General features: G+C 36.5%; 1 protein-coding gene across 3 annotated transcripts; it reads left to right on the forward strand.

The window, feature by feature from the left end:
- The first annotated feature begins 4,595 nt into the window (after positions 1-4,595).
- Positions 4,596-25,328, forward strand: STYX (serine/threonine/tyrosine interacting protein). Of its 3 annotated transcripts, none has more exons than XM_058163075.1 (11): positions 4,596-5,099; positions 9,536-9,568; positions 11,990-12,043; positions 12,755-12,852; positions 14,700-14,760; positions 16,543-16,579; positions 18,245-18,284; positions 18,364-18,414; positions 18,973-19,045; positions 21,011-21,095; positions 24,889-25,026. In XM_058163075.1, the coding sequence occupies exons 1-11, from the start codon at positions 5,043-5,045 to the stop codon at positions 24,909-24,911; spliced, it is 612 nt and encodes a 203-aa protein (XP_058019058.1). In that variant the 5' UTR covers positions 4,596-5,042; the 3' UTR covers positions 24,912-25,026. The 3 variants fall into 3 exon arrangements, with proteins under 3 accessions (XP_058019058.1, XP_058019060.1, XP_058019057.1); XM_058163077.1 differs by having other exon boundaries at positions 4,598-5,099; positions 9,472-9,568; positions 24,941-25,328; XM_058163074.1 differs by having other exon boundaries at positions 4,599-5,099; positions 24,941-25,328.
- The last annotated feature ends 1,654 nt before the right edge of the window (positions 25,329-26,982 follow it).

Consider the following 26,982-nt stretch of genomic DNA (forward strand, 5'->3'; position numbering starts at 1 on the left):
TGAACTTCAACAGATGTGAAGGCTGAAAGAAGAGCTTGATATTTGTGCTTCATCATAGGTTAATTGTGTCTATTAGATATACTGCAATTAGACAGATTCATACCACATACTGAATCATAAACCATAGTTTATAAACTATAATAGTTGGGTTCATACTGCCTGTTATATTGCAATATGTGGTAGGTATCTTTGGCCTAGCAAATTGTATGAACATACGATGGCAAAATAGGAAGATGCCTAGGAAGCATTTTTTGTACCATTTTTTTCGTTATCTATTCAAAGAACTGCAAAATGTTGTTACTCTGGACATTCGTACTATTTTGACCATATAGATCAGGGGTGTCAAACTTGATTTCATTGAGGACCGCATCAGAGTTGTGTTTGACCTTGGAGGGGTGAGCAGTGTGGGTGTGGCCAACTCGACATCACTGTTGTGGGTGCCTGTGGCGGCCCAAGCGCTCTGCCAGTGAAAACAGGTTCCTTAGCTCCATTTTCAGTTGCGATAGCCTCCTGCAGGAGGACCACACACAGCCCTTGTGAGCTCCGAGCTCCGTTTTCACTGGCAGAGGCACCATGGGCCAGTCTTTTGCTGTTTCCAGGGCAGCCCCGTGGACCAGATCTAAGCACCCCACTGGCCGGATTCAGCCCCCAGGCCTTGAGTTTGACACCCCTGATATAGGTAGTCCTCGACTTAAAGCTATTTGCTCAGTAACCATTCACAATTACAACTGCATGGACAAAAGTGACTTGCAGCTGATTCTCACACAACTGTCACAGCATCCCAACAGTTACATAATCAAATTTGGATGCTTGGCAACTGTATGTGTGTACACACACACACACACACACACACACATGTAGGTCTTGGCGTATTCAGGTCTTTTCCCGTTTAAGGTTGAGAGTATCTTGGCGACGTTTCAGTGAGATCTCACTCATCATCTTCAGGCTGGTGCCTACGCCAAGACCTACATACCTATACCCATGAAAACCTCCTTTGCGACCTCAGCTGGTTTCCGAGAACCAAGTCAGTGGGGGAAGTTGGATTTGCTGTGATCCACTTATGAACTGTGTCAAAAAAGATCGTAAAATTAGGCACAACTTACTTAACAACCATCTTTCTTAGTAATGGAAATTCCGATTCCAGTTGTGATCCTAAATCGAGGACTACCTGTGTTCACTTTCTCCTTGATTGGGCAGCATGTGGTTCCTGAAATTTCCCTAAATTTAATTTGCAGCCCCTGACTAAAGTTACCAGGCAAAAGAGGGTATGAACAACTGGAAAGGAAGACACACTAACACACTAACAGATATTTCTTGATACCTGTGTCAAAAATTATAGCAAAAAATATATAATTAGGCCTATGGTATATGTATTCAAAATTATATTTTCCAGTTTCAGAAAACTAGTTTTCCAATCACAATAGTTTTCCAATGAATCTTTAGTGCTAGCAGTAATATAGGCTTGATAATGAAGTGCTTTTTAAATTTTACTCCAGAAAAGTATGATGAATCATCTGATCTACAGACCACAGTGATCATGGATTTGAAGTGGCTGTATTAAAGCTGATTGCTTGAATCGGCAAGTAAATTAACATGTAAATATAGGCCACTGAGTTTGTCAATGGACAAAGGAATAAAGCAACAGACAATTTAGAAACACACACTACACAAAAGATTTGACTACTCTAGTGGAAATTCAAAAAGCCAGACAATATTGATTTTAAATAAGCTTGTCAAATGGAGAACAAGAGGACATACTGTCCTTTTGCTGGACATTGCCCCACCTATGTATACCTGTGAGATAGTGGTCCTGCTTAAGTTCACAAAGTTGGAACTGTGGCAAGAAATCTTTATACATCAACTAAGAGTACAGTGTTAACTCTGCTGGAAAGGGGAAATTGGGCTGAAGTTAGACAATCAGCCTTTCCTAATACAGCATCCTACATATACCGACTGTGGAAACTGAAGTCATTACAGAATGAATTGTTTTCAGAATGTTAATACAGACAGTCTTGGCGCAAGATCTGGATGTGGATTTCCTGTTTCATAGATGAATTTCCATCTTTTCCAACTGACTGAATGCAAGCTCTGTTTAAGAGAAAGAATCTCCTTGTATGATAATGTAAAGTTGAAGATTCATATAATTGTTCTTACATTAAAATGTCTACAGTATTCACTGTATTAAATAGTCAATCTCTGTAAGAAGCCAGTAGGTGCTATAATATCTCTGAGCCTTGTCCAAAGGAGAAGGCAACTGATATGGAAGTGGCTCTTGTAGATTCATTATTTGCTGGCAGTATGAACAGGGTCTTGGATTACAGTACACTGAACACTTAATAGAAATGGAAATCAACCATATCTCACATGCAAGCAAACAAATTTAATTCAAATACATTAATTAATGTATTAAAAGACATTTATGTCTTTTAACATTTGTAGCCACTGTCCCAATGATTTTAATGTGAATGTTCTTCTATGGCAAGTTGTTGTGGGCCTTATTACTAGATGCAGGGAAGTAAACCTGGAAGAGAATTCAGTACTATATATAGTTCCCACTTCCCTATTACATTACTGCAAAGCTACTGAAAACCACATTTTGTAGAATTTCAAAAATGACAATGTGTCTACTTTTTTCTGAGCAAAGGAAAGGGAATTGCACTGATTTCTACCAAAGAAGGTATTTATAAACATATGGTCTTTATATTCTGCTTGGTCTTTGGTTGGTCAAACCCAGAGCTGATGGCTCTGTCTATAAGCTGCTTTCCAAAGGCGATTTGGAAGGTCTGTTTCCTATTCCCCAGCAGCTCTGCTCAAATGCTCAAGAGCAGTTTGGAGGAAGAGAAATACTTTAATCTTTTATAGAGAGAGTACACATAATCCTCCATTAATTCAGTGACTTGAAAATACAACAGCGGTTACAACCAGTCAAGCTCCAGATGTCCCAACACCCCCGTGAGCACATAAACATGATCTGGGCACTTGGCAACCACTTCACAAGACAGTTGCAGAATCCCATGGTTGCGTAATCATGATTTGCAATTTTCCTTGCCAGATTCCCACAATCAAAATCAATGAATGCCTAGTGAATTTAATTTCTAAGCATTCATTCAGGTAATGTCTGTGTACAAAGATGTTGTTTTGGTTGTTTGAAGACAGTCTGAGCTTTGAAAGTATGATTGTAGTGGCAGAAATTGATAAGTCAGTCATCATTTCAGTTTTCTAAGCCATACAGATTACATTATCTTCTTTCATGTTTCCAACTTTGGTATTCCAGTCACAAGCAGCCCAACTTTTTTACATATTCTGTTGATTTCATATATCAACAGACTATGCATCAGTGGCTAGTGCATAAACATGGATGTTTATATTTTCTATCAATGTGGTTTTCTTCATAAAAATACAGGCATGGCTTACCATAGACCTTTTCCACACAGTATGAATTGAAAATGATCATACGCTTCACATCTTCCTATATCACTGCAGCACAATAGCAATAGCATTTATATACCACTCTCTAAGCGATTTAGAGTCAGCCTATTGCCCACAACAATCTGCGTCCTCATTTCACTAACCTTGGAAGGATGGAAGGCTGAGCCAACTTTGAGTTGGTCGTATATGATTAGATATATATAATCATGTTGGGATGATCATCACATCTGACCTTCCTAGAAATTTCTTGATACACATTTCAACATGCTTCACTCATCCCTCCCAAAAATACCCCACACACACACCAACCACAATTAAGCAGAACAGGATATGGGGAAGGGGCAATATATGCACACACGAAATTAAAAATGTCAGGGCAGGTAGGGAATCCTAATATGAATATTGTTTTGCTTAGTATTTCATCACTTCCACAAGCTAGGAATAAACAGGGTGAACATTTAAGGAGAACTGCTGGATGAGTCCAAAGATCAATTTAATCTGGTATTCTTTTACTGCAGCAACTAAATTGTCTATGGAAAACCTCTATAACTCTTCTCCTTTGTTAGCATAAATACAGAGCTCTGGACTGCAGCTTTTTTTTTTGAATCAGAGTTGTTCATTGTTTCGCTCAAGTTACCTTTGCCGGCTTTTAATACCATTTTTTGACATACATTGAGTGGATTGAAAAACTACATAAACTGATGCAGCTGATTTCACGAAGCATAGTAGAATTAAGGTGACATTTCAGAATAGAGGTGATTAAAAGCATCCTTATGGCCGTGTGGGCAAGGCAGGTTGAGTAAAGCCACATTACATGAGTTATGAAAAGGGCCCCTTTTTGTACAGAATCGGGATTTGGAAGAAAACCCTCTTCCAAAGGGGGCTGCTGTCGCGCCAGAACGAAGGATCCTTCCCGCATCCGCGCACGAGGCAGCGACAGCCGCTCTCCTTTCATCGCGCATGCGCGTCACCGTGAGCAAAAGGAGGACAAGCGCGTCCTCTCACTTCTCCGACACGCCCCTTCCTCTCAAACTCCCGTCACACACCCCTTCGGGAACCTTGCCGCTCGGCCACGCCCCCTCCCGCCTGTGACCCGAGCAGGGGCGGCTCCTCCTCCGTTCAACACCACACCCATTCCTCTTACGGCTCGTTCCAACGCCACGCCCCTCGGCTTCTCCACCCATCCCGACTGGCCTGGGCAGCTAGCGGCGGTTGGAGAAAGCCCAGGAGGGCAGCGCGAGGGGAGAGAGGAGGAGGAAAAAAAAAAAAGAAAGAAAGGCGTCGAGCGGAGCGCGCGTGCGACGGCGTCCGCGAGCGGAGCCAGGAGTGGCCGACCGCCCGACCGCCTGCCAGCCTGACTTTTGGGGGGAGGGGGAGCCTGCGAACAGCATGGCGGCTGGGCGCGAGCCCCCGCCGCCGCCTCCTCCTCCTCCTCGTCATCATCTTCCTCGGTTCCCTGTCAGCCCCTTGGCCACCGCCGCTCGAGCGTCGAGGCCCACCGACCTCCTTCTCCCTCTGCCCCGCTGACTGACAGAAGAAGGGGGAAAGAAGAGATACACGGGCAAGGAAGGAAGGAAGGAAAGAAGCCTCGCCCTACCCGGCCCATCCCGGCCATGGAGCTCGCCAAGCCGGTTTTCCCCGCGCTGCCGCAGCCCAAAGAGGACTCCGAGGTGAGCGAGAGAGCCGTTCGACCAGGCGGCGGCACCTTGGAGCGCAAACCCTCGTCGCCCGTTGTGGGGGGGGACGGGGACCTCGCGATCCCCTACACGACTGAAGACTGGGGAAGGCGCTTTCCCTCTCGCTCGCGCTCCTTTTTTTTTTTCCGCCCGCCCGCAGCCCTATTTAAAAGCCAAACGCGCACAGGTGTTCCACTTGCTAGGCAGGTGGTGGGCAGCGGAATCGCGTTGGAATGGATCGGCTGCGTTAAATAAACATTTCCTCGCGGGTCACAAGGTTTGTTTGGAGAGCCCGTCCTCCTTCCTTTTAAAATATCCTGTTGCCTGTACGAGGAGGAGTGACGGGAAAGGAGTCTCGGTCAAGGGAAGGCGTCTGTTATTTTCCTGCACGGTTTGATTCGCACCCCCCTCTACAGCATGTTTCTCAACGCGACAGACTACATAGACTTAAGAGGTTGGAGTGTCTTAATTTTAGCCTTTCGGCGTACATGAATAGAATCGCATTGGTGCCCTGTAGTGTCTTCCAGGAACCCGCACACCCATTTAATGACATGCACGCACACAGCACTACTACCATCTAGAGTTGTTCTATGAAAAAACCCCTATTATTAGTGAGTTTGCTTAAAGCTGTTTGGAGAGGGCTGTCATTATGCAGGTATCCCTCCCCAGGTATCCCTTTTAATATCTTCTGACAATATAAAACGATCCAGTTGTGCCCCCAAAACTTACGTTAATGAATCGGTTGAAAATTGCCACTACAGTTCCTTGCCACTTTTGAGATAGGAAACATGCCAGAATCGCATTATAGAAATCAAAAACCGAACTCAGTCTAAAGGACAACTTCTTGACACTACTAAGACCTGTGACATAGCTTGTTTTATTTTGTATTCTTGCACTGCATTCTCCCATCCTTGCTCTTTCTAAAATAGAATAGAATAGAAATTTTTATTGGCCACACAAGGAATTTGTCTTGGTGCATATGCTCTCAGTGTACATAAAAGAAAAGATACCTTCCTCAAGGTACAACACTTGTTGTAAAGTGAAGTGTGTCTGCTACTATAGTCACTCAAACGTTGCCCATTCTTATGGCATGCTTGAGTATTTTAACATTGCTCCTGCTCACATTTCTATGCTTCCCCCTTTATCTCTCTCTATTGAATGCTATCACAGCAGGGGGGTAACACAGTAGTCTGACTAATCTTGAAGAAGCTGTGAACTTTCTAATCACTTTAAATATTGTTAACTACTTAACTTTCAGACTCAAGGGGCTGGAATAGCATAAGCTGTTTTTGTCTTGCAGATAAAATTGGTGCACCTATTGATTTCCTTCCAAATTGTTTCTGAAATGCATAATTTTGTAACAGTTGTACAAAAAAATTTAAAACAACTGTACAAAAAAATAAAAAGGTTATAGTAGCATAGATTTTCTTTAATTACCAAAACTGTGGGGACTAAATCTTTATAAATTCACATTTTAAAAAATATAGCATAGAATATTGCAATCCGCTGATCAAAATTATAGTGTAAAAACCTGCATTGGTCCACAGGAAGGGGACAAAATCCAAATGTAGATTGTTAATTCCTTCATTGGAACCTGCCAGAATTGTTTTCCAGGCCATTTAATGGTGAAGAACTCAGAGCTTGCATGCTCTTTTCTGCTATTTTGATTGGTCCTAATTATGGTATTGTCCAACTGTGGATTTTGGGAAATGTTATAATAGCCAAGAGGCATAGTTTTTAATTAAGTCAAATTTAACAAGCAAGAAGGAAATGCAGTTGAACTCAGTAAAATTGGCAGAAATAGGCCTGACTGCTTTATCTTTCTACCTTTTGATGGAGCCTGCTAAAAAAAATGTGATGACTATGGTTCTGGAAGATTTGGACCTAAATGGCTGTTGGTTAGAAGATAGAATGTGCATGGCAGTTTTACCTTTTTTTTGATTAGCCAATTTTCTGTACCTTGGGATGACTGTTCATCTGATAGTGCCGTTAAACAAACTACTCCAGATATTGAACTAGATATTTATGAACCAAGTCAGCAAGGGATTTTGGAATAGTAGAAGGTACTAACTTACTTTTATTCTAATATTGGCAGTTGATGCAATATATCTAACGTAAATCCATAATTAGCATTTTCTGCATATTAGATGAAAGGCTAATGTATATTTGCAATGGGAAATAGGATTTTTCAACACTCACACCCAGTGAAACCTATCTGAGATTAAACCTATATTAATCTTACTATTTTAATGAGTAATAACTTTTGAGAAGAGGCAACAAAGATTGGATTTTCCACTAAGTGGACTTCGTCCATTATTTAGAGCAAAGTCCATTATTGTCTGAAATTAACTTAGATCTAGTGCAGTTTCTCTGTTAAACTGCTAGCCTTTAAATTGAGGTGTAACATCTTAGCCAGTTTCAGATGGTTATTGTGTTCTCACAAGAACACCCTATTTGTTATTAAAAGCAGATTTCTGTTTCTATTATTTTAATCAGTGATACTGTAAAATTAATTCATACTCTAGCTTCTTTCAACACCATGCTATAGCTGAATTCCAGATATTCAAAACACTCTGGGTGAAGTTTACTATTTCTGTTTCAAGCTCAAAATCCTGTACTTGCATAATGGTCAGCATTGGAACACTATGAGTAAGGTCAGAATGTTGCAAACTGAAAATGGCCTTTTAAGTTTAGACCATTTCAGATTTGAAACATTTTGCATTAGGGAAGATGTCAGTGATTTGCTAGTTTTCAAATAGATGTTTGTTTCTATGGAATTGTGGAGACCTGTTTTAGAGACAACTAGTATCCATTAAGAGTTGGGCAGCTTAGAGTATGCATCTTAAACCAATTCTCAGGATAATATGATAAATTAGTTGTGTTTTTGTAAGAATCGAGTCATATTGAGGATCCAGATTAAGGCTTTCTGATTAATGTGATTCTCTTTGTGATAGTCTGTAGGAGAATATTTCCTATTTCTTTGTCTGAAATTCTCACTCTAGGAGGAAGGACATATGTCATTTTCATAATTCATATTCCATTCTGTAATGGTTATAGTGGACATGGCAGTCTGTTTTTTCTGCTGCTGCTGCTTTTTAATAATTGTATTTTATCAGTTTAGCTGTATATTTAAATGTCTTCTACTTGTGTCTGAAATAAATACTCAGCAAGACTCTATATTTTCATCTCTCTTGTTATTACTAAAACATAAAATTTGCTGTTTGCTATCTTATATTAAGCATTTCAAAATATTTATATTGCAATACTGCTCTCCATTGTAATGACAGAGAATCTTAATATTTATTTACTTATTAAATTTCTATACATTTTTATTCACTAAAAGTAATCTCAGATGAACTATTATAGAGTATTTATTAGCATAAATATTACAGCTAATCTGTTTTGTTTTTGTTTTTTACTATATATTGGCCAGACATTTGCAGTTTGAGGGAAAACAGTGCTCTTTTTCAATTGCTACCTGTTTTGTAGTATTTAATGTACTGCTTAAATGCTGTTCTGGTGTAGAATCTCTATATTGGCCTTCACTGAGCATGTATATGGGCAGGAAATTGATGTACAAAGTAAACTAACTCAAAATAAGGGGAAAGTTCCTATATGTCACAACATTTTGTTTGTTTTATTTTAACATACTTTATTTGCTAACTTAAGAAATTGATTATTTAAGCTAGGGAGGCATAACTGGATTTAAACATTCCACTAAAATATGTGTGGCTTATTTGTAGCTTATTGTGTTGCATGTTGATGTTGAGACTTATAAAGTGAGGTTTATTTAATTTGTTAATATGATTTTAGTCAGTTATGATAAATGAAGCGATGCTTAATAATGATGGTTTAGCACAAAATGTGCACTAGGCCTGTTACTAGTAATATTTCACTCAAGGCCCTGACTTGCAGAGAAAGTGATTATATAGTGGGAGATGTGACTGATTATATTTAGAAAATTAAATTTCTGGAAATATTTCAATTAACAACACATAGTCTTAATATTCTTTACATTGCATTTCCTCTTTAAAACATTTTCCAGGATTATTTACATATTTCTTTTCTTCCCATAACAGTTCTGAACCACCAATATTTCCAGGTTTTTGTGGGGTTTTTTTGGGTTTTTTTTGCAAATTGGTAATAGAATATAATCAGCTGGGATCCAGTGTTGAGATTGTATTTTGCTTCATGTACAAATGAAAAATCTCATTTTGGATGAGATTAGGAATTTTTATGCCATTACAGTCCTCATAAATGTATAAAATATTTTCCAGAATAACTTTAGTAATGAAAAATTATAAGATCAAACCTATAGCTTTGTTAGCTTGTTTAACCTGTCATTTTCATCTTGCATTTTTTCCAGAACCTCACTATTTTGACTGGTCTTATATTCAAATGAGAAAATGTGTTTTATTTCTTCCACTTAGGATTGGACATATCCAATGAGAAGAGAGATGCAGGTATGAAAATTTTATTTACCAGGTATTTGGGCTTCTACAGGGCTTTAGCAACTTCATGAACATGTATGCTGACATCTGACATTAGGCAATGAAGAAATTGATGTGGCAAATTCATTTCATGTTTGTTACATATTGCAAACTATAAATAAAGGGGTGGGGGAAAAGCCCAGCAGCATTACAGAAGGATGGTTCCTATAAAATGTCTGGGAAATTGTCCTAAAAAGTAGCCTTTTTATTATCTACTTATTACTGTAGATTTGTAACCAAGAAGCTCAGGGTGGCAAAGGATTACACTATATTATTATCCGTTTGAAAGATACCCATTTGAAAGAGCTACAGACTCTAGACTCTAATCTGGCCTTTTCTTCTGAGCTCTACAGATAGTTCCTAAGCTAGGCTATTCCAATAATCACTACTTCTGCCAGTCCCGAACATTATACATTCTGTACACATTTCTGTCACTCTGTTCTCTGAATTCAGAGAACTGGAATATAGCTAGGTACTCAAACCTTGTGGAGCAATGGATTATTAAGAATGAATTGTCACAAAATAGTTACCACAGCTATTTGCAAAATTTCTCAAAACAGAACAGAAGTGAGACTATCATAATAAAAAAAAACCTTGTTCAAGAATTCTAGTCAAGTCAACAGATGAGGTTTTAGTTAAAATCTTAAGTCTATTTTTTTTGAACCCATGCTTTTTTATTTCAATGCCCATTTCACAAAAGGCAAGTTGAATAAGATACCTAACTGCCACCAGAAATTAAATGAAAAGCAGAGATAAAGGCTAAAGTCTAATTGATATACACATTCCCCATTTCCCATCATAGACGAAATATCCATGTGTATTGTGTACTATACATTCATGCTGGAAAATAACCAGACAGATATGCACATACACAAACAAGCACAAAAGTTGTATCACATCGGGAAAAAAGAGAATCACTATATTCTGCTCATGCACATTTTTTTAAAAATGGGCAAATGTATTTAGTTTAGGCATTTAATCTTCATTTCATTCCTAGCCTCTCAGAAAATCTGTAATCCTTTGGGGATGCTTTGGCTTCCCCAAAGGACTTTTGGGAGAGTAGGCTTTGTGTCTATTCTCTAAATTGGTATTTTTTAACCTTAGCAACTTGAAGATGTGTAGACTTCAATTGCCAGAATTTTCAAGCCAGCACACAGCATAGAAATACAGAGAGTTGAGGTCCATACATCTTCAAACTGCCAATGTTGAGAAATGATGCAATAAATATAAATGTTCTTTTTTTTGGTTAGTTGCGCACAATTCTGGATAAAGCTCAGGGTTCTCTATTAACTTTTTTGAAATGAAATACATTTTCTAGACTACGCTCCACTCTTAGCATGAAAGTTTCACTGTTAACATTTTGTAGCTTAAAAAAACCTAAAGAACCTAGTGGGCACTTAAGGAGACATAAGTATTAAATTAAAGAACACAGAATATGCGTTGTCTAGATTGTTTTGCCTTTAACTGTTGCATGGCAGGCAGAAACTCATTTTCTTACTAAAAGATGCCATGAAGAAAAGCTTGGCCTATTGAATTGTCCTTGTAGACAGGAGAATCACCAGAAAAAGTGTTTTGAGAAATAGTTCTACAAAACAGTATAGAGGTCTATTCATCTTGGTTATAAATTACCAAGTTCAGAGGAAAATAGGGTGATATTGACATGAACAGGAAAAATAAAAGTGAAAATTGGACTTGGGTTAAACATGTAATGAAAATTGAGACTGAAAAATTCAGTTTTATATATATAGGGACAGTCTGGAATAAATTGAGAGATATGTATATTTTTCTCCCTTCAAATCTTTTAAGGTTTTTAATTTCTTCTATGGATTACAGGATTAGTCCAGAATGAGTTTGAGGAGGAAAAGAAGCACAAGATATTATAGCACAAAAGCAAACAGTTCTTGGCATTTTAGTCTGGGTTGCAATCATACTTATTCATGTTCCTTTCTTTTCCTTTTTCCAAGAAAAATGTACCAAGTAACTTCCCAGCAAAAAGAGCAAATTCATAAAATTTATAAAACAATTATTGTACTCTGCCTGAATTTATTAAGCTTGACCAAACATGCGGTTGTTATTTGAATCCTGGCATAGCCTTTGGGCACGGAGATCAAGACGTTTCTCCTGTGATATAACATGTAGTTAGGCTGTGAAGTATTTTCTTTTAGTCCTGTGCGGATTTACAAGAAAATAAATCTGGCTTTAATAAATCACCTACTGGCTTGTGTTTTTCTCAAATGTATCTTAATAGGGCCAGAAGTAATTTAAGACTAATCTTGATAGTGCAATAATACAATTCTTATTACACATTAAGGTTGTACCTTGTAAATTTTGTATGTGTGTTTGTTTTCTTCCTCCCATCCACTTACCCACTGTTTGTTTTTATCTTTTTTTAAGGAAATTTTACCTGGCTTATTCTTAGGCCCATACTCTTCAGCTATGAAAAGCAAGGTAGGTTGCCTGTAACCTTTTTACGCTGAGTAGTTTATGTGTAAATTATCTATATGCTTTCTTTAGGACACTTTCCTTTCCCTCCTTTATTGTGGATTTTTGTCATGCATTGAAAATGTCTCTTTTTAAGAAGACGTTTTTGATTTTGTATAAATATACAATGCACTTTAATTGTTAGAAAATATATTTACCATGCTGTTCCTTATAGCCTTTAAATATTGTGGTAGCATTTTGATTTTTTGCTGGGTATCTTTGATTTCTGCCTGGGGAAAGGGGTATAGGAGACATTTCAACAAAAATAAAAACATTATTGTAGCATTGATTGACCTTAGAGATATTTATACTTTCTGCAGATACACTGTTTCCTTATAGAACAGTCAGAAGATTGAAAATCCTTCTAAAGTTCATATATGTTATGCCCATTTCATGGTTTTTAGCTTATTAAGTTTGTTTTGGGCAAAGAACCTAATCAACTGAGCTCTTATAGAGATGCTGAATATTTCCAGCCAGGATATATATTTGGGGGTGGGGGGTACGAAAGAAACATATTCTATATTACTATTTTAGTATAATCATTTTATTATTTATTAAATTTGTTGGCCATTTCATATGTAATTATTAATTACTTAATTAACTATTAGCTACCAAGCTTTCTGGCTTGGTATCAGCCATACATTGAATTTTTCATTTGTTCATAATTTTGTTTTGTAGCTACCGACACTTCAGAAACATGGGATCACTCATGTAATATGCATAAGACAAAACATTGAAGCAAACTTTATTAAACCAAACTTCCAGCAATTATTTAGGTAAGAAAATCTTAAATAAATTCTGCTTTGAAAACAGTGATCATGAAGCGTTGTACAATAGGTACTTTTTAGAATTGTATATGCTATATCATTTATACACCCTTATAAGTGTCTTTATAATTCACAGTAACTGATACATCTTTTTCCAATACAGTAACATGTGTTAATAGATAAAAATATTGGGAAGAGATGTGTAAGATTATCTGTTTTCTTCCTTACCTAAGATGAGAATGATACAAAGAGGAAAAACTAGATAAAATATTGAAATGTAGTATATGTTGTTCTAATGTACTTCATGTTCTATCAAATATGTCAAAAAAAATTATTTTTTACAGTAAACATTTTTAGTTCTCATAATTCAAAAAGGTATCCAGGTGACTTATTAGTCTTTATTCCAACTATTCAAATATTTCATATGAAGTGAGCAGGTCAGTCCTATTTATAGTATTATTTTATACCTCTAGGGCAGCAGCCCCCAACCTTTGGACACCAGAGAGGTTTTTACGTGAACCAGAGGGCCTGGTTTCACGTGCTGCCTGGATCCCGCAAATGGGGCTTTGCTTGTTTGCATGGCCTGGTTTCTGGCATGTTGCAGCCTGGTCTATGGGCCAGGGGTTAGGGGCCCCTGCTGTAGGGCTTTAAATTTTAGATGCAGTCATTGGAACAAATTTTGATGTCAGCTTTATAAGTGAATGTGAGGCATCTGCCCTTTCTTTAGAACTTGATACATAGAATTTTGCTAACTTCCTGAGTCAGTTGGGTTTCAGTTACTGTTCAGTTGCTTAACTCAAATATTACTTAAAGATTTCTTAGTGGTTTAATAAGAAATTTCATTCAGTAACATATAAATACTTTTTATTACCAATGATAGAATTATTGGTCAATCTTTTACTTCATAAAGAATATTCCATAATGCTTTCTGTGTTTTTTGCAAACGTGAAACTGGTAACTCCAACATTGCTAATAACTTTTTCTTTTGCTAGAGGCTTTGAGCAATTTAAGCTGCTAGTTTATAACCATTAGCTGGACCAAATGTACTATGCTATAAAGAGTCAAACATAAATACCTGATTTATAACAATGCAGACTACAGGTAGTCCTTGACTTATGACAGTTCATTTAGTGACCATTCAAAGTTACCACAATACTGGAAAACGTGACTGTTTTTCATATGACCGCTACAGTATCTTCATGGTCATATAATCAAATTTCAGATACTTGGCAACTGACTTATATTTACAACAGGGTCATGTAATCACTTTTTGTAATCTTCTGACAAGCAAAGTAAATGGGGGAAGCCAGATTCATTTAACAACCATGTTACTAATTTAACAACGGCAGTGATTCACTTAACAACTGTGGCAAGATAGGATGTAAAATGGGGCAAAAATCACTTAACCACTATTTCGCCTGGTAACAGAAAATTTTGGCTCGATTGTGCGCTTAGGTTGAATGCTACCTATATTTATGTTTCTACTTCCATGTTATCTATTGGCTAACACGAATTCCTCAAGATTTCAGGCAAAATTCTACCAAAGACTATTTGGAGGTGGTAGGAATAGAACTTGGAGAGCTGTTTTGAAGAATCAAAAAAATATTAATCCTCGTTGTACGACGACTTCTCTTCTGAAATTTTCGTTTAATTTTATTTTGCGCTATAGAAATCTACATCTAGAATATTTAGATTATTTAGCAGAGGAGGGATCATCAGAATATGCAGTGTAAAAAGTTTAATCTTTGAAAATTAAATTCTCAACGAGCTCCTTGATTTAATGTTTTATGGTTGTTTAACACTCTAGAAAACAAATGGTCCTGACTATGTAGTTAACACACTTATTTTAATTGTAGGTATTTGGTCTTGGATATTGCTGATAATCCTATTGAAAATATTATAAGGTTTTTCCCAATGGTAAGTGTCCATCATCATGTGTTAAATTATTTCATAAGCATACGTTTTAGAACTGAAGGGGGTAATGGAGTGAACAAGTATCTATAATTGAAATGATTCAGGTAAATAAACTTTATCTTTGATTAGAGTTGCAATGACTAACCATATTACACACATATTGTGACTCACAAAGCATCATTTTCTTGACATGAACTTTGTTTTCCATTCTGCAATTTACATTACAGAGCAAATGGAGAAAATGTTGCCTTTTCAATATCATTCCTTCATATAGAATCTTTTCATACCAATAAACAAAACATCAAATATTATACATGGCTGTTTTATCCAAAATGTAAACATTTTGTTCTGTCATTTCAATTCTCTCCTTTTAAATTTTTGTTGGTTTATTTTGTTGAATAGGAAATTCAACAAAATTATTCACACGTACATTCCATATAGTGGAATTTTTTTTCAATCATATGCAACCTGTAATTGATATCATTCTCAGCGGGTTTTTTATTGTGAAGAATACGATTTAGAAATGTCCAGATTTTGAATTCCCTGATATAATTGGTATTTATTGTGCATTTATTTTCATATTTATTCTCCCTAGTAGATGATATTGTTCTGGAGTAAGCAGATCAGAATTTTTTAAAATGGAGACAGGGGATTTTAATATGCATTAAGCATACTAGAAAATCAATTCACCCATTTTCCCCCAAATTCATGCTGAAAATTGGTAGGGAGTCATACGAATGTTATTGAGCAGTTTTCCTCTGTATTTTGCTCCTGGCATGATCCAGAAGTAGAGGATGATTCCAGAGGCCATAGAAATTGCAGAACGCTGGCCTGTATTGTAACATCATGAATAATAAAAGCAAACAATTAGCAGTACTCTTAACAAGGAACAATAAAAATGCTTTAAAAAACAGACAAAATTAGAGATGTTGGTCAACTTTAAGTCCAATTATAGCAATGCTATTTTTTTCATTCTTTGTGGTCTGTATTGTACTTGAATGCATAACTGAGTTAAGATGATAAAATTGGTACATATAACACAAACTATCACAATCATAAATCTAAATTCCATTTGGAGGAGCTTGGAAGTGCCCACAAATTTTATTGGATTCTGTGCTGATATCTGTAAGATGCATCTCCTTTTCACTCTTTAGCATTACATTTAAAATAAAATAACAGATGTTTGCATGATCCAATAATTTTATCAACAAGATGCAATGCAAACTGCTCCTTTTATACATGCTGCTTATGCATTGTCACAGTGAAATAGTGTGTTCATTTTATTTCCCTCCTCAAGCCCCCATTAATTAAATGTGCTCAGTTTTTTTCAATTTAAGCACATCTTTGTAAAGTATGTTGTTGATCTCATCTGGTTATTGCATTTCCAACAATTTTTAGAGAATGGAGGTTATTGGAGTTTCTTATAGACTTTATTGCATTCTGTAGTAATATTTGTGTGATTTTTAAAAAAACCTGGGAAGTTTTTATGATAACTTAATTTATATACTGTAGGTGAGTCAGATTATTATTGAAAGTAATCATTTAAAGGCATTTTGATAAAGCATTTGTTTTTTGTATTATGCCATCAAGAGTCATCTTAAATAAAATATAAAGAAGATAGGCAATTTCTAACATTATATTATTTTTGTAAATAATTACATTTTGTTAATAATATTAACTTTTTGTGCAGAAGTTACTTCAATATGATATAATAAAACTGGTTGATTCTATCAGTGTAAGCATGTTTCATAAAATGGAAAAGGAATGGTATTTTTTTTCCTTTAGACTAAAGAGTTTATTGATGGGAGTTTACAAACTGGAGGTATGTATCTTAAATTTTTTACCTGAAAATTGGACAGATTGTCTCTTCTTTTCATATTAAATATATAGAGATACAAGGTATATTAGATAAGAATACTTTGTCATAAAATGGCCATTATTATTTATAGGCTTATATTATGTTTTCTCTTTTTACAACTTTGATAACTTTCTGATATCTAGAATAGTTTTTTTTTTCAAATCAAGACTTTAGGGAACAAATTGTTTCTTGCCATTATATAAAGATGTATTAATTTTTACTGTCATGATGCCTTAGAGCAAAGATGGGCAGTGCATGAACTGCACAGGGCCTTCCCCACCCACACATGTGCCCTGCCCATTTGTATCCCCATGGTATTGTTGACTTTTAGTGACACAATGGATGCTTTGTGGTAACACAGCCTGTTCCTCCCTCACCCTGCCCTTTATGTTTGTGCATAGATGTTTTCTTGGGTGGCAGATTTCTCCAATTTCTATCTTGAGGTTAGGTTAGACGACACAATATTACAGTCTTTCAAAGAAGGCATGTTTCTGTAAGGATAGGAATATGACCTAATGTTCTTATTTCCATTTTTAACTTGCCCTTCCCACAGTAAATTGACAGCCATGCCCTTTTCAGTAGTGTCACTAGATGCTCTACTCCAGTTCTCTAGAAAGGCTGAGTTGTTTTCCCCAGTGATTTAGTATTTGCCAATCTTTGCCTTAGAGGCTAATTTGAACAGATGACTACATGACACAAACCTATAGCCTTCCATTACCAATCAAAGAGAATAAAGTTTCTTAGCTTAGAAGTCTGCATCTACCTTAAAATGTGTATGGATGGTATTACTGCTGACATTTAGTCCATCTTGATTTGTGATTTAGATCAGGGTTTTTCAAGCTGTGTCCATGGAATCCTATAAGAATGTGATGGGGTTCCATGGGAGACTAAGGGTGGAGCAAGGTCATTGGAATGCAGCTGGGATGTCCATACCAATTTTTCAAAAGCATAGTGAAATGAATCAATCTTGTTTTCCCATGAAAAAAACTATGGCTGCAATTTTGCAGATCAAGAGTTTCTGGGGTTTTTTTTTATGAAGAGATTCTGTCTCTGAAAACTTTCATAAATCCCCTATTTAATTTATATAGTGTTTTATTTATCAGCTGATCTACAAGATAGCTCATAATATTATGTCTGTGTATGTTCACACAATCAGAATACAGAGCAACAGTTGGAAGGGACCTTGCAGGTCTTCTAGTCCAAGCCCCAGCTCAAGCTGGAGACTCTATACCATTTTAGACAAGTGGCTGTCCATTTTCTTCTTAAAAAACTCCAGTGTTAGTTTTCTGTGTCCAAGCAGAGGCTGTGTTTATGCTTCCCTTCTACTTGTAGCTCCAGGGCAAGTGGCAGCTGGAAGCAAGTGTTCATTTTGTCACAGACGGGGGTAAATAAACACCTTGCTACTATTTCACAAATAGATGGGCCAAGCAGATTTCCTACTTGCCATGCTAATCTTACTGAGGGATGGGGGTTGCAATTTCCAAGAATTCTTTGATATTATGTTTAATCTTAATAAACCCTCTTGTGAATCTTACAGATAAGTGGTGCTGTGTACTGTAATATAAATAATACAATATAAGAGGAGAAAATGCTATATAGCCAGTGTAAAGTAACTTTCTTCATTCTCAGGAAAAGTTCTTGTGCATGGGAACGCAGGGATTTCTAGAAGGTAACAAAAATTCACATTTTAAAAAGCATTGATAAGGCATGACCAACATATCTTACCTTGTTTATTTGTCTGTTTTCAGTGCTGCCTTAGTAATTGCATATATTATGGAAACATTTGGTGTGAAGTACAGGTAAGAACATTTACTAAATATCCTGTTGAATTTTAGGATAGGGGATTTGTAAAATAATTAGATACTTTAAACTATCTTTAAAGCAAATTCTTGGATTCTTCACAGAAATGATTCCCTTTTTTTGAATTTAACTTTTGTGAACTTTGTTCAACCATGCTTGTTTAATACATTATACCACCAGTATTGCTTTTAAATGTCACATACCAGATATAGCACAAAACAAAATGCTATTTATTTATATCTGGCATGGGACATTTTAAAGCAGCAGTAAATTTGTCCAAGATATGTCATTATATATGTATTAGGAATTTCATATGCAATTTCTATATAAAGAATATTTTTGGAAGTTAAGTATGAAAGTCTGATAGATGTTGAACACATTCCTTATTGCAAATGTAGGCTTGGCTAACACTTGCACAGAGATTCTAATATATGTTAAGGTCCAACAGTGGAGATAAGAATAAACAGCAAATAAAACAACAATTAAAATTAAGGAAAATATTAAGTAAATCAGAAACCAAATGAAATGGACATGAATGGATAATTTCTTTTTTCTAGGGATGCATTTACATATGTGCAAGAAAGAAGGTTTTGTATTAATCCCAATGCTGGATTTGTTCATCAACTTCAGGTAAAAATATCTGTGCCGGTTGATAATGTAGATTTTATTACTTACTCTGTAGGTAGTAATACCTAATTGTCTGAAATGTATTGATGTTCTGATCTGAAAGAAAGGTATTCACCCTTTTTGGATGTTGATATTTTCCAGTGTAGTGGGTTATTTTTTATTCAAATATATTTACTTGGACATTGAAATTTTGGTTTTTTGAATGTGAAATTGAAAATACTGAAATAGAATAGAATAGAATAGAATTTTTATTGGCCAAGTGTGATTGGACACACAAGGAATTTGTCTTGGTGCATATGCTCTCAGTGTACATAAAAGAAAAGATACGTTCATCAAGGTACAACATTTACAACACAATTGATGGTCAATATATCAATATAAATCATAAGGATTGCCAGCAACAAGTTATAGTCATACAGTCATAAATGGAAAGAGATTGGTGATGGGAACTATGAGAAGATTAATAGTAGTGCAGATTCTGTAAATAGTTTGACAGTGTTGATGGAATTATTTGTTTAGCAGAGTTTTTTCCTTCGGGAAAAAACTGTTCTTGTGTCTAGTTGTTCTGGTGTGCAGTGCTCTATAGCGTCGTTTTGAGGGTAGGAGTTGAAACAGTTTATGTCCAGGATGCGAGGGATGCGAGGATGCGAAATGTTTGAAAATGTGAATGGATAGGCTTAGCCAAATATGTAAACTGTATGTTACTTAAATATTAAAAGGAGTTTTATGATAGTTAATAGGATTTCAGAAATATATGGCAGCGGTAGTTAAGATTCTGAAGCAACCATCGAGTTGTCATCTTTTTTTTTATTTCATTTGTCACAACAGTATATACAATCATCAACATAAACAATAACTCATCATGAGAGAAAAAATTATATATAAGTAAAAGTATGCAACAACTATGTTAATTTGATATAATGAAGGGAACAATAGGATAGGAACGGTAGGCACTTTTGTGCTCTCATGCACGCCCCTTATAGTCCTCTTAGGAATGGGGTGAGGTCAATAGTAGACAGTTTTTGGTTGAAGATTTTGGGGTTTTGAATAGAGACTATAGAGTCAGGTAGTGAGTTTCAAGTGTTAACAACTCTGTTACAGAAGACGTATTTTCTGCAATCAAGTTTGAAGCGGTTGACATTAAGTTTGAATCTATTGTTTGCTCTTGTATTATTGTGATTGAAGCTGAAGTAGTCTTTTACAGGAAGGATATTACAATAGATGATTCTGTGTGTTAAACACAGATCATGTCGGAGTCGGCGGAGTTCTAAGTTTTCTAATCCCAGGATTTCAAGCCTGGTGGCATAAGGTATTTTGTTGTTTTCGGAGGAGCGAAGAACTCTTCTAGTAAAATATTTCTGGACGCGTTCGATAGTATTAATGTCAGAGATGTGATATGGGTTCCAGACGGATGAGCTGCATTCAAGAATAGGTCTGGCAAATGTTTTGTATGCTCTGGTTAGTAGTGTAGAGCTTTTGGAAAAGATTTGTTGAAGATTTGTTGAAGATTTGGAAATCTTCAACGGCTGCAGGTGTTCTTTAAACCACAGCTTTCATTCTTTTACATCCCATGTTCAAATACTGATTCAGGTTCAGATAGCATATTGGTGATAGCTTGAGCTGTGTGTTATCTATGTATATGACATCAGCTTCTACTTGCCTACTTGTTCTCCTTTCATTGAAATATTCCAGTAAAGAGATACAGAAGGCCAAGTCTTCCTCCAGAGAAGAAGCTACAGTGATTTTTTCTCTAAATCTAGATTTAATTTGATCAAGTGGAAATAAATTGCTTATCTCCCTTCTCTCATCCAAATCTGTTTCTCAGTTTCCTGAAATATTTCAGTTTCCCTGAATTGTAACATTTATATGCTCTTGTTGGTTTTTCCATTGGTTGCTTTTTGTCTTAAAGTCTTGACACAGAGTGATTCCTGCAAGTTTTGTATAATTCTTAAAGTCTTCTTCTTTTAGGAATACGAAGCCATCTATCTAGCAAAGTTAACTATCCAGATGATGTCACCTCGGCAGCTGGAGCGATCACTCTCAGTTACTACAGGTGAGATCTTAATACAGGTGTATAGTTATAGCTATAACTTTTTTCATATAGGCTGTATGTTCTTAGGATATTCACTGTTAATTTATGGGGGAATTACCTTCTAGAAACATAAAGGTGATGTTGACAGTGATTAAACATAGAAAGGGGCTTGTCTTTGAGTTTATACCATAGTGGTAAGAGCACTGAAGCAAGCTTGCTTTTCTGCTGTTGCTGCATCTGCAGATAGCCACCCAACAACATTGTTCAAATTAATTGGGCCTATTGGGAAAACAAGCTGGATCAGTAGAAGTAGACTTAAGTAATCTGTGCTGTTATCTGTACCATCTGTGAATTAGATTCCTACCCTACCTAGTTGCTGGAAGCAGCCAAGTTGGTATTTTTGAGGGAAGAAGGTGGTGCCTCCTTCCTTGATCAAGACAGTAGGGTGTTCCCTCCTCAATAAAACAATTCTTAATCTAGCTAGCCCTCAACTGTAACTGTCAATTTATCACACATATTGCATTGTAAGCCACCAAGAGTCACTTCAGATATTGAGATGGGCAGCATATAATAAAAAAATAAAAATAAACATTCCCTTTCTAGGGAGAGTGGTTGATGAATTAGTTTATCTGGACCTTTCTTACCCTGATTTTGGAACTGAGTCTGTAGATTCACTTACGGGACCGCCTCCTGTTACCTTACGCCTCCCACCGACCTGTACGCTCTCACAGAGAGGGTCTTCTCAGGGTGCCATCCGCCAGGCAATGTCGGCTGGCGGCCCCCAGGGGTAGGGCCTTCTCTGTTGGAGCACCTACCCTCTGGAATGAGCTTCCCCCCGGTTTGCACCAACTACCTGACCTTCGGACCTTTCGCCGTGAATTGAAAACTTATTTATTTATCCAAGCGGGACTGGCTTGATTTTAAATTTTCAAATTTTGAATTTTTAGTAATTTTATATGGGGTATTTTAGTCTGGGTCAATTTGATGGTTTTAATTTGGCCATTATTGAATATGTATTTTAATTGATATTTTAATTTTGTATATTTAATTGTTTTAATCTTGGCTGTACACCGCCCTGAGTCCTTCGGGAGAAGGGCGGTATAAAAATTCAAATAATAAATAAATAAATAAATAAATAAATAATTCTCAGTCATCCAGGTCATGGTTGTCCCAAAGGTGCTTTTTTTCAGGAGCCAACTGGACTTTGTTTTTTCTTTGAAGACATTTTGCTTCTCATCCAAGAAGCTTCTTCAGTTCTGACAGGATAGTGGGGAATGGAAGATTTATACTCTTTGCTGGTCATTTGCATCCTTTTAGCGGGCCGTTGAAGAGTTGGAGGTTTATCAGTGTCCTTTGGAACTGAGTGTTGGACTGAAACTATGTTATTGGCTCTTGTTAGTGACCTTTGGCAGGATTGGGATGACTATGGCTGCTGATTCTGCTGGATTTTTCAGCGTCCTTTAATACTAATTGCCCATGGTATTTTGGGTTGGGAGTGGGAGGATGCTGTCTTTCTGAGTGGTCATTTCCATTAAGTGATGATGAGGGGGGAGAAACTAAGCCCCTTGTAGCTTCATTGAGACCCTGAAGGGCTCTATTGTGGCTAGTTAACATTTACACGAAGCAACTAGGAAAGGTCATATGCTCAAATAAGTTGAGGTATCTTAGATATGCTGATGATCCTTCATTATATAGAGAGCCAGTTTGATGTAGTGATTAAGATTTTGGCCTAGAAACCAGGAAACTTTGAGTTCTAGTCCCAGTTTAGGCATGAAAGCCAGCGGGATGATTTTGGGCCAGTTACTATCTCTCATCCCAACCCATTTCACAGGGTTGTGAAAATGAGGAGGAAGGAGTATTATATTTGCTGCCTTGAGTTATTTATAAAATAATAAAGGTGGGATAAAAAAAAGTCTAATAAATGGAAATGAAATAAATGAAGCTTATCTTCAGTCTGGGCCAGGTGGTGATCCAATGCCTAGAGACTGTTATATGTGGATGAGAAGAAAAAAGCTTAGACTGAATTCTACTAAAACACATGGCAACAGACTTTGAAGTAAATTCAGTCAACAGATCAACTCTAAATAAGTTTGCATTTTCCCAAAGAAAGCTAGCTTGCCTGCAAGTTGGAGGTCTTTGCATGAAGCTGGTTGCATCAAAGGAAAAATGGAAGCCACAGCCAAGTTGGGTCTTGCACAATTACATATTATCTGCCAATTTTAGTGTTTCCTGAATCAGGAAGCACTTGCCACCACATGCTGGATTATTGCAATGCATTTTGTAGGGGGCTGCCCTTGAAGACCATCCAAAAGCTTTAACAGATGCAACAAGCCCAACCTGGGTAATTATGAACACCTGGAGCTTCACCTCTGTAACACTACTATAGGTAGTACTTGCTTACCAATCCTCATTCAGTATACAAAATTTAAAGATGCTTAACAAGTATCACATGAGGCCAGTCTGCATTATGTGATTCAGACTCTTGACAGCAGCTCACATTTACAGGGATATGATTGTGATTTGTGATCTTCTCCACTGGCTTATCACAAGCCAGGTAAATGGAGAAGCTGGCAGGGAAGGTTGCAAGTCACTGTCATAAGTCACTTCTTCTGCTTTTCCTCCCGGGGAGCTCCTGGGCAGCAGAGTGAGTACAGGTCTCTGACAGGCAGATGACTGGCTGCATTTATGCCAGTGTCTGACCTTCCTGCATTCATGACATCCACCCTCCAGGAGCACTTCCTGCACTCAAGGCATGCCACCCATTCCTGGCCTTCCTATACTTGCATTGCACTGTCCACCCCAGCCTTCCTGTGCTTGCATCACAGCCTTCCCCACTTTCATGCCAGCCTGTTTGCGAGCCACCTAAGGAAAGGTTTGGTATGACTGGGACTTGCAGTTTCCAGCTGGCCTCCCCATTGACTTTTGCTTGTTGGGAGGCCATAAAGATCCATGGTAGTCATTTAACAATGGCAACAGAGATTAGTGGGACTGCCATTGCTAAGCAATGTGGTCACATGATATTACACTTTTCAATTGCATTGCATGGTGATGGAAATTCTGGTCCCAATTGTCAATATTGAGGAAAACTGTACTTTGGAAGCCACAATGGCTGCCAATTAGCTTCTGGATGCAGTTCAAGTTGCTGGTTGTCACCTTTCTAAATCTTCATGGTTTGGATATCACTAGGACTATCTTCTTGAGATTGACTCTGCCTTTCCCATAATATATTAATATTGTGAACCATTCAGTGTCTTCAGAAATAGGGCAGCATATGAATTCTAGTTATAATTGTTGCCTCAGACATATTTAAAACAAAATAAGTAAAAAAGCAAAGAAAACAATAAAAGGAAAATAAAGGGAAAAATTGGTTATGATATGAATTAAGGTAACACTTTACTAAAGAGAGACTTTATGATTGAGGTTCTGAGAAGTCTGGGGGAGAGAAATGACTTTCAAAGAGGAGAGAGATGTATGTTTTTTTGTTTTTTTTTACATTTATATCCCGCCCTTCTCCGAAGACTCAGGGCGGCTTACAGTGTATAAGGCAATAGTCTCATTCTATTTGTATATATACAAAGTCAACTTATTGCCCCCCCAACAATCTGGGTCCTCAGATTGTTAGATATAAAACAAGTTTTGCACAGTAAGTAGAATAGCTGTTTTTAAACTATTTCATCTACTATGTATGCTCAACATGGATATTTTTATATAAAATTGTTTCACATTTTAAGAAATTCTGAAGGAATTTTTAATGTGCCAGATAAAATAAAATACTTAAAATGTCTGATTCTTATCAAACTATTTTTTTTCCTAGAAAACATCTTTCTTACTGCCTAATCTCTTGAATTTTACTGCCTGCTTCATAGGAAGTCTGAAACGAACACATGAAGAGGAGGAAGAAAGCAGTGTACAAGCAGCAGCTCAGAATGGTTGACAGCTGAAGATACCTGGACTTGATTATTGGGAGTTTTATAGCAGCTTGGCAAGATGAACAACCAGATATGAATTTAAAAATGGAAGATGATTCTAACTTCCTTATGCAAACCTGTTCCTTCAGTAGCATACAAGGCAACATTTTTAAGGTATTAGATTCCTTGATTGACTAGAAGGCACTGATTGTTTTATTTTTTTTTTTACACTTTATAGTTTTACCCTTACCCCAAAGTTTTGGACTTGCAAAGAGGTATTATTGCAATAATGCACTTTTCATACTTGAAATTTATTTGTATTGATAAAATTATTACTTAAGCAAAACATGTGTTGTGAGATTATTATTTATATCATTTTATGTAATCTATAAGAAGAGTAAAAAGAAAAAAAATACTTAAATTAACAATGGGTTGTATTTTCCATTTTCCAAATTTAGGCTTCAGGCAGAAGAAAATGGATTAAACTGCTATGATTATCTTGAAATAAAAATAGTAGGGATCATTATCACTGACATATTAAAATAGAATATGAATATTTTCTTTCAAATAAAGAAAACATATTTTTGTCTACACTTGGCTTCTAGATAAAAGGCAAGAGTAAGACAATTTTTCTAGTAGGAATCCACAAAATATTCAAGGAGGCAAATATCAATATATAATCATTGACCCTTCAAGCTAGACATAATCAGTTATTTTATATCTTGTTTTCAGTATTTAGTTCTGTTCTTCATCCCTAATATCTCAGGTGGTTATTCTTGCTACTAGTGAAATATCCTTCAAAATTTGCTTGATGAATGCCAAACTGCAAAGATCTGAATCAAGTAATCAACAATATTTTTAGATACAATTGAAAGGAGGGAGCTTTTAGAAAAAACATCCAATGTCTGTTAATTTACACTTTGATTTCATACAACCTTCAAGGAGATCAATGGCGTATATATTTATATTCATTCAGCCCAAACGGAAATCTTTAGATGCACTGTTTGAAGTTTAAAAAAGGCTAGTATTGCTTTCCTTTTTCTGTCTGTTTAGCAAATGAGTTGCAGAAATTTGCAAGAATGCTTCCCATTTTCTTTCATTACCTAAAATCACTTATCAGAAAGTCTTACTGAATTTCGAGGACTGATTGTATGTATGCCCTTTCCTTCAGTGCTATTGCAACTTCAAACGGTCATTGAAAGAAAGAGGTTGTAACTTGTGAACTACCTGTATTATAAAACGACAATGAATGACATTTATGTCATTTTCAACAAATTTACCATTGGCAATTTCCATTTTGGGAGACTTTCATATATATTTTAGTACATGTGACAATCTAGAGGCCAATTTAAATATCCTTGTTTTGATGGGCAATGGGTTCATCCAAACACAATGGGTTCACCCAAAGAAAAACCAACTTTACCCAATTTGGGTTAATATACCCAGGTTTTGGAAGCATTTTATTTTAATCAGAATTTGAAACACTGATTATTCTGCTTAGGATGGGGATGGTTGATTGAACATGTGCTTATTCATCCAATAACAGCAGAATATAGAAAAGCATGGAATAGCTGTAAAAAATATACTTTGGAGAAATACTTAAATTAACAATGCATCTGCCTAATTAAACAGCACTTGTAGATAGCCCCAAATAAATTTATATTTTTGGCAGGTGGAAATACACAAACACATACACCAAATGTACCCTTTTCTCCTTTGACATGTGAAAATGAATCAGCAATTTTCATAACACAATGAACGCATGTTTAGTTGTACAGTTCAATTATGATTCTTCACAGAGAATGCTGCTTCTACCCTGTTTCCCCCCAAATAAGACTTCCCCTGATAATAAGCCCAATCGGGCGTTTGAGTGCATGGCAATAAGGCCAAGCGCTTATTTCAGGGTTCAAAAAATAGAAGACAGGGTCTTATTTTCAGAGAAACACGGTAGTTTGAGAAGTAATATAATATTCCTTATCCAATATTCATTTAAAACAGAT

This window comes from Ahaetulla prasina, chromosome 1 (assembly GCF_028640845.1).
Source record: "Ahaetulla prasina isolate Xishuangbanna chromosome 1, ASM2864084v1, whole genome shotgun sequence".
NCBI classification, from domain to species: Eukaryota; Metazoa; Chordata; class Lepidosauria; order Squamata; family Colubridae; genus Ahaetulla; species Ahaetulla prasina.